At 42.0% G+C, this 8,223-nt stretch overlaps 1 protein-coding gene across 1 annotated transcript; it reads right to left on the bottom strand.

Moving 5' to 3' along the window:
* Window positions 1-262: 262 nt before the first annotated feature.
* LOC311120576 (E3 SUMO-protein ligase ZBED1-like) lies at window positions 263-6,632 on the bottom strand. The gene is made up of 4 exons (XM_084195163.1): window positions 6,028-6,632; window positions 2,324-2,548; window positions 1,181-1,809; window positions 263-1,096 (listed from the first exon to the last, which is right to left on the bottom strand). The coding sequence occupies exons 1-4, from the start codon at window positions 6,413-6,415 to the stop codon at window positions 704-706; spliced, it is 1,635 nt and encodes a 544-aa protein (XP_084051289.1). The 5' UTR covers window positions 6,416-6,632; the 3' UTR covers window positions 263-703.
* Window positions 6,633-8,223: the final 1,591 nt, after the last annotated feature.

Genomic DNA, 8,223 nt, shown 5'->3' with positions numbered 1-8,223 from the left:
AGCAGCATAGCCTTCAAGTCCCACATCGCCATCTGCTGACTGGAGTAAGGCTGAACGATTTTGGAAAATAATCTAATTGCGATTTTTTGCCCCCAATATTGCGATTGCGATTTAATATGCGATTTAATTTATTTATCCTTTTTCCCCTACAAAACATAATGAATGATTTAAATATGACCAACACAATAGTATATACATTTAGTGTGAAATGTTCTTTCCCATAGGCTGGGTCTATTTGTTAGAATTAAATTCAAACATGTATGACTTGAAATAAATGACATTTTTATTGAACTGCTCATTACAGAAACATCTGTGGCTTTGCCACTGTGCATTTAAATAATTTAAACAAAGGCATGAACTTTGTAAACACTGTGTGCAAAAGGTACAGTCTTAAGAAAAAAATAATTTTAAATTGTATGTATCTTACTGCTCCCAAGTCAGTAACATTTCACACAACTGAAACAAGGAATTTGCTTTGAAAATATTTTGTAAAATCAAAGTAAATAAAGTTATAAATAAAAAATGAGAAATGCACTTTTAATTTAGACAAACTATTTTTTATAAACGATTTGAATATTATAATATAAAATAGATGAGCCTCACTTATCTCAAGTACACAACAATAACACACCACACAGACTAAAGTTCACTACGAGTATGGCACTGCCAGCCATACTTATCCAACAGTTCTGTTCTCAGTGGCTCACAGGTTTTTTGCTAAGAAAACCAGAATATTGACTTTTTCTGGCTTCAAGGATGAGCGAGTGCAAGTCACAATATTCCCTCCTGTGCTAAAAAGACGCTCTGAGGGAGCGCTTGTAGCAGGTACACAAAGATACTTGCGTGCCATGGTGCACAACTGTGGGTAGCTGATCTTGTGCACCCTCCACCAAGCCAATGGATCATCTTCTCCATCAATGGTAGGAGTCATCAGGTAATTGTTTATCTCTGCCTCTGCGACATCTTCAAGATTTACAGGCAAAGAAGGAGAGGCTGAACTGGTCTTGAAAAAACTGCCAAGAGACCTCTTCGTCTTTTCCCCCAAGGACTGTGCACTTTGAGGCATCTGAACAGTTTCAGTACGAGACCTCTTCTCCTATTAGATGAAAACAACAGCCATTAGTTTTCCAGTTAGATTTTACAGAAAATTTTTGTTTTTGTGAAATACATAATTATTTACCCAATGATATGTACGTTGTGCCAAGTCTACTATCTCTGTCTTCAGACGAGTCTTGATAGCAGGGATGTTGTCTGTACTGATGTACTGTATTTTGAACCTAGGGTCCAGGAAACAGGCAACATCCAAAAGCTCCTGGATGTTTGGGTCTCCATATTTGTTATTGAGGTATGCTAGGACTTTGGTTTTTATTGATTTAGTCAGGTCAGTGTCCTCAGCATCTTCAGCCAGGACTGATGTGGCAAAAAGGTGGAGAACTGGCTTGAGGTAGGAGATGCTTACATACTCCTCTCCAGAAAGAGCATCAGTAAACTCCAGTAGAGGATGCAGTGCCTTGTGAATCGACTCCAACACGTCAATATCCTGCCAGGTTGGGATAAGGGAGCGTGCATATCGATCTCCAGACAATACCTGAGAAATGGCTTTGGCCTGTTCAAGCACTCTGGCAATCATCATTTCTTTAGAACCCCATCTTGTTGGGCACTCCGTTATGAGGTTGTGCTCAGGGAGTTTGAGCTCTCTCTGTGCCTCCGTCAGGGCTGCTTTCTTCTTCCAACTGTGGGAAAAGTGCCCCACCAGCTTCCTGCACAGTGCTGTTGCCCTTGACACTCTGTCATCTTTGAGTGCATTTTCTAAAAGAAATAAAAAGTAGTGTATTACACACAATTTGAGTTTTGATACAAGGCTCTCACTATTACACACTCAAATTAGCTGTAATTCTGAAATACACACATCCACAACACATCCTCTCTCTCTCTCTCAATTCAAAGGGTCTTTATTTGCATGTCAATTCTCTCTCTCTTTCTCTCTCTCTCTCTCTCATAAACACTAAAAAAACATGTAAAAAACAAAAACAAGAAAAGAAAAAAAATGCAGGTGGGCATTCCACCACAGACAGACATATGATATAAGCAAGTAAAATGAATTTACATATTAGAAAAGGAGTGGAAGTATGAATTTATTTAATCCCATCCGATTTATATAATATCATTTATATATATTTGTATATTCAGCTTTACTAATCGACGCATCTCTCTCTCTCGCACTCGCGCACACACACACACACACACACACACACAAACACACACACACACACACACACACACACACACACACACACACACACACACACACACGATAACTTACCAATGGCAAGATGTAATCTGTGGCCAAAACATTGGAGCCTCGTCCATTCATTAAGCCGCGCAGCAAGCACCATATTCGACGCGTTGTCCGTCGTGATGCAGACGTGATTCTCCTCGTGGAGATCCCAGCTGACAAGCCCTTCTCTCAGGCCGGCTGCAATATTTTCCCCTGTGTGATCGTCTGGGAAGTAGGTAGTTTGTAGGCAGCGAGCTCGGAGGTTGAAATCTTCATCAATAAAATGGACTGTAAGACTCTGGTACGGCTCAGCTGTGCGGCTTGACCACATATCAGTAGTGCTAGCAAAAAACTCCACCGTTTTAAGTTCCGCGGCGACTTTCTCTTTGCACTTTTTGTACAGCTCCGGTATGGCAGTCTGACTGAAGTATGTGCGGGAGGGTATACTGTAACGTTTATCAAGCGTATGTATTAATGCCATGAACCCAGGCTTGGTCACCGTGCTGAGAGGCATCATATCTTTGGCTATGAACTCGGTTATTGTCCGAGTGATTTCTCCGTGCCGTTTTGAATTACGTTCATACGGAGTGACACTTTCGAACATTTCTGTCAGTGATCCCTGTCTTGAGGTATTTGGCTTGTCTCGCGCACTGATGCTCGGCATTTTGGTCATACAACTGTCATGCATTGATTTGTGGTATTTTTTTAAGTGCTGAAACAGGTTTGTAGTGTTACCCCGTGAAGTAGCAATCGGAGCACGGCATGCTCTGCACAACACCTGACGCTGCTCAGCATCTTCTTTTTTAAAACCAAAATAGTTCCACACCACCGACGTGCTGTTCCTCTTCGATATTAAAGTATCAGCTGTGTCAGTTTCTGACTGTTCCGTCGAGCAAGAGGCCATTGCACTGGACAGCATGAAAAGTCGCGTCACGTGACCACCTCAAATCGCGCACGTTGCGATTAGAAAATCGCGTTCAGTCAAATCGCGATATTATCGCGAATGCAATTAATCGTTCAGCCCTAGACTGGAGTGGGTAACGAAGTTGAGGGAAATGTAGATTTAATTTTCAGACAAAAGGTTAAAGGGTAGGAAGCATGAGTTTTTACTCACCAATGTAACAACACAGTGTCGTTTTAAAGACTTAAGAACTTAGTTGTAGTCACGATCTGGTTATCTATTAAGTTCAAACAGTTATGTTTTTGCTTTATTACATATTTATTAACTTATTTCGGGATATCTTCTAAACTACCCACAATGCACTATTTCTCAACGTCATATGGGGGATCTACTCTGTGCTACCGAGTTTGTATGCTAGCTCGGAAGCTAGCTCAAGCTGGCTAACGTTAGCCACGCCTCATGTTTTTCATGCACTGTGTGGTTGTGTTATCTAGTGGGAACCCGTTAACACGGTTCAGCTCTGGTACCTTCTTGCGGTGGGCTCAAAAGAAAAGAGAAAATCAGACCTGCTTGTTCCTTTTTGTTTTGTTAACTTTTCAGTAGGGATCTTAGATTTGATACCGGAGCTACAAGGAATGCGTTGAAATCCCTAAGCAGTATACTTCAAAGCAGTGTGCCGATTCCTGTATCACTTTATCAGCAGCACGTGATCAATGACGTCTGAAGCTTCATTTCGTCAAACAACCACCTGATTGGTTTAGTAATAGGCTTGTTCGACAATGCAGCCGACAAAATGCAGGCGACTGCCGATTGACTGATCTACAAATCACCTTGCATCATAAATAACTACTCATTATATTATTTATAAATCAGTCAACATTTACCCACAATGCAGCATGGATTTGATGCTCTCCAACACGGCCAGTGGTTTAGTAGAAGACATAAAGGCGACGCTGCACAGTCAGTAGGGCGTGTGGGATGTCATCTATAAAAATGTGGCTGTTCTAAATTCTGTGTTGCTCAAAGCCTTGAGTAATGAACCTATTTTTGACACATTTGGCTGGAAAGCGTCGATGCTACAGGAAGCTTCGTTTCCCCCTCATCACTACTTCTCAGCATGTTCTCTGGGAAGTAGACTACGGGAGTTTTTGTAACTTTTTCCACTTTTGGCTTTACTGCTAGCGCGCTAGCTGACTGACATCTGGAATCTATCTATTTTGGATGTTGGGGATTTTCCCCTGCCATCATTCTGTATGTCTCTGCTCTTTTGATCTGCAGTTATGTTTCAGTTGGGTTTTGTTAGTTGGGTTCTAACTGGGTCTCCGGAAGTTGGGCTCCAGCTCGTAGACCATAGCTAGTTGGCTAAATAGCTAACATTAGCTGGCTGGCTAAGATAACTGCATATAGATAACATGATTTGATATGGACCATAGCTAGTTGGCTAAATAGCTAACGTTAGCTGGCTGGCTAAGATAACTGCATATAGATAACATAGCTAGTTGGCTAAATAGCTAAAGTTAGCTGGCTGGCTAAGATAACTGCATATAGATAACGTTCTATGATATTTTGGTTAGATGGCGTTATGTATTTCCAAAACGTTGGTTTTCCACCATTGGATGCCCTATTATGCACATGCAACATGGTCTAGGGAAAGGCGCCTGTTCAACGTCGCACTGAAGACTGTTTCAGAACCGTGGACAGCGACTGCTATCCAACGAGGGAGAAAGCGCATTTGTTATGAAATAATATAATTTTTATTAGTTTTGCACCATTGTTCTAACCATATACAATGTCTTAGAGTGATGGACAGTGCCATCCCCACGACCTCCACAATGGATCAGTCCACTCAGACAGGCCTCCACAATGGATCAGTCCACTCAGACAGACCTCCACAATGGATCAGTCCACTCAGACAGGACTCCACAATGGATCAGTCCAAAGACCCGAAACACACAGCCAGGGCAACTAAGGAGTGGCTCCGTAAGAAGCATCTCAAGGTCCTGGAGTGGCCTAGCCAGTCTCCAGACCTGAACCCAATAGAAAATCTTTGGAGGGAACTGAAAGTCCGTATTGCTCAGCGACAGCCCCGAAACCTGAAGGATCTGGAGAAGGTCTGTATGGAGGAATGGGCTAAAATCCCTGCTGCAGTGTGTGCAAACCTGGTCAAGACCTACAGGAAACGTATGATCTCTGTAATTGCAAACAAAGGTTTCTGTACCAAATATTAAGTTCTGCTTTTCTGATGTATCAAATACCTATGTCATGCAATAAAATGTATGGAGAAAAAAAAAAATTAGTAGTTAACGTGGCCAAATGTTTTCCTCCAAGTTGTAAGCAGCACAACAGCCTGCACGACAAGTCTGTGTTTCACTGTGTCCTTAGCCCCGGCCTGCCGAGCACTGCTTTACGCCGAGGGAATGTAGCTAGCTGGCTAACCTCGTCCCACACTGCGTGGAAGTGTCTGGGAAGGAGATTACTAGCTAGCTAGCACAAGCTAGTGTAGCCCTAGAGGAAGAGAGAGAACCAACTCACGGGAATATCTCTCCTTCCAGCAGGTGGCGTTTTTGTATGGAGGTCAATGAGCTGGTCCAAGTTGGTCAACAAAATGAATGGCTTACGTGCTACGTGATGTTTACTTGATCGAATAGAAGTTTCGTAATGCTTAAGTTGTTCTGAGTGTACTGATAAGTAGGACACGTGACATACCGACAACTTTGAGAAAAAACACTATAGGAGATGGCTTTGCAAATTCATAACATGATGCTAGTAGCATAGCATCTCTCACCATTGAATTGACAAGCGAACTCCAAATATCCAAAGTGAAAAACACATTTAAGGCGGTACTTACTGGTGTTAATCAGATCTCCCATCTCCCCCTCTTCCAATATGACAGTAATCTCTCCCTCCTCCTTCACTCCAAAAACGGCATCCTCCTCTATCTCTTCTTTCACTGTAACATCCTCCCCCTCTTTCACTCTGAACGCGTCTTCCTCTTCTTTCACTGTAACATCTTCCTCCTCTTTCACTCTGAACGCGTCTTCCTCTTCTTTCACTCTGAACGCGTCTTCCTCTTCTTTCACTGTAACGTCTTTCTCTTCTTCTTTCACGGTAACAGCATCACCCTCTACTTGTTTTTGTATTGTAACATCCTCCTCTTCCTCTTTCACTAGAGCTTCTTTCTCCGTCCAGCAGACCTCCTCTTCTTTAGCAGGAGGAGAGTAGCTTAGTGAGCTCATGGTCGGGGATGTTAGCTAGCTAGGCTAGTGCTAACTTAACAAGCCAGCTAGCTGACTAATAACAACTTAATATTAAATTAAATAGGTTAACAAGTAGATACGTCCGAAGTGTGTTTAAAACACAGTAGCTAATATACACCGAAAGCGTCTAGAGCTTGAATCTTTCGGCTGTTGGCTAACCAGCTACGGAGGTGGTTGACTGTTGCCTCCCGTCCACTAGATTATACGTCACGCTTTAAGCATCGCCTGAAAGACACACATCGCCATCTGCTGACTGGAGTGTGTATCGCAGTTGAGGAAAATATTTTATTTTCAAAGTTTATTTTAAATGTATATAATTATATAATACTATTATATTGAGACATATATATTGTTATTTAGCAGACGCTCTTATCCAGAGATGAAAAATGAGAAAAATGTTGTAAATTGATTTGCATTTTTAATGAGGGAAATAAGTATTTGACCCCTTTGCAAAACATTACTTAGTACTTGGTGGCAAAACCCTTGTTGGCAATCACAGAGGTCAGACGTTTCTTGTAGTTGGCCACCAGGTTTGCACACATCTTAGAAGGGATTTTGTCCCACTCCTCTTTGCAGATCTTCTCCAAGTCATTAAAGGTTTCGAGGCTGACGTTTGGCAACTCAAACCTTCAGCTCCCACCACAGATTTTCTATGGGATTAAGGTCTGGAGACTGGCTAGGCCACTCCAGGACCTTAACGTGCTTCTTCTTGAGCCACTCCTTTGTTGCCTTGGCCGTGTGTTTTGGGTCATTGTCATGCTGGAATACCCATCCACGACCCATTTTCAATGCCCTGGCTGAGGGAAGGAGGTTCTCACCCAAGATTTGACGGTACATGGCCCCGTCCATCGTCCCTTTGATGCGGTGAAGTTGAAAGATTACCACCTGTGATAGATTACCACCTGTGATAGATTACCACCTGTGATAGATGACCACCTGTGATAGATTACCACCTGTGATAGATTACCACCTGTGATAGATTACCACCTGTGATAGATTACCACCTGTGATAGCGAAACACTGTCCTCTCCATTACTCCAGCCAAATAGTATCAAATACTTGTTCTCCCCACTGTATATGCAGTTATCTTAGCCAGCCAGCTAACTTTAGCTATTTAGCCAACTAGCTATGTTATTTCTCCCCACTGTATATATATTGTTATTTAGCAGACGCTCTTATCCAGAGCGACTTACAGGAGCAATTAGGGTTAAGTGTCTTGCTCAAGGGCACATCGACAGATTTTTCACCTCTACTGTATTTTAGTCAATGCCACTCCTACATTGCTCATCCTAATATTTATATATTTCTTAATTCCATTATTTTACTTTTAGATTTGTGTGTATTGTTGTGAATTGTTAGATACTACTGCACTGTTGGAGCTAGGAACACAAGCGTTTTCGCTACACCCGCAATAGCATCTGCTAAATATGTGTACGTGACCAATACAATTTGATTTGATTTGAATTCACCTTTCAGCAGGACAATAATCTAAAACACACACGGCCAAATCTCCACTGGAGTTGCTTATCAACAAGACAGGGAATGTTCCTGAGTGGCAGAGTTACAGTTTGGACTTAAATCTGCTTGGAAATCTATGGCAAGACTTGAAAATGGTTGTCTAGCAACGATCAACATCCAATTTGATAGAACTTGAAGAATTCTGAAAATAATAATGGGTAAATGTTGCACAATCCAAGTGTGCAAAGCTCTTAGAGACTCACCCAAAGAGACTCACAGCTGTAATCTCTGCCAAAGGTGATTCTACCATATATTGACTCAGCGTGGTG

Source organism: Coregonus lavaretus (assembly GCF_964263955.1).
Source record: "Coregonus lavaretus genome assembly, contig: HAP1_SCAFFOLD_47, whole genome shotgun sequence".
Classification (NCBI taxonomy): Eukaryota; Metazoa; Chordata; class Actinopteri; order Salmoniformes; family Salmonidae; genus Coregonus; species Coregonus lavaretus.
The sequence above is the reverse complement of the archived record's forward strand: the minus strand, read 5'-3'. Positions and strand labels throughout refer to the sequence as shown.

Excerpts from the sequence above, each read along its gene's own strand:
- LOC311120576 (XM_084195163.1), bottom strand. The coding sequence starts at position 6,415 with ATGAGCTCACTAAGCTACTCTCCTCCTGCTAAAGAAGAGGAGGTCTGC. Across the intron at positions 2,549-6,027 it reads GGGAGATCTGATTAACACCA|ATTTCAACCTCCGAGCTCGC; the intron begins GTAAGTACCGCC and ends TTATTGATGAAG. Across the intron at positions 1,810-2,323 it reads CAGATTACATCTTGCCATTG|AAAATGCACTCAAAGATGAC; the intron begins GTAAGTTATCGT and ends TATTTCTTTTAG.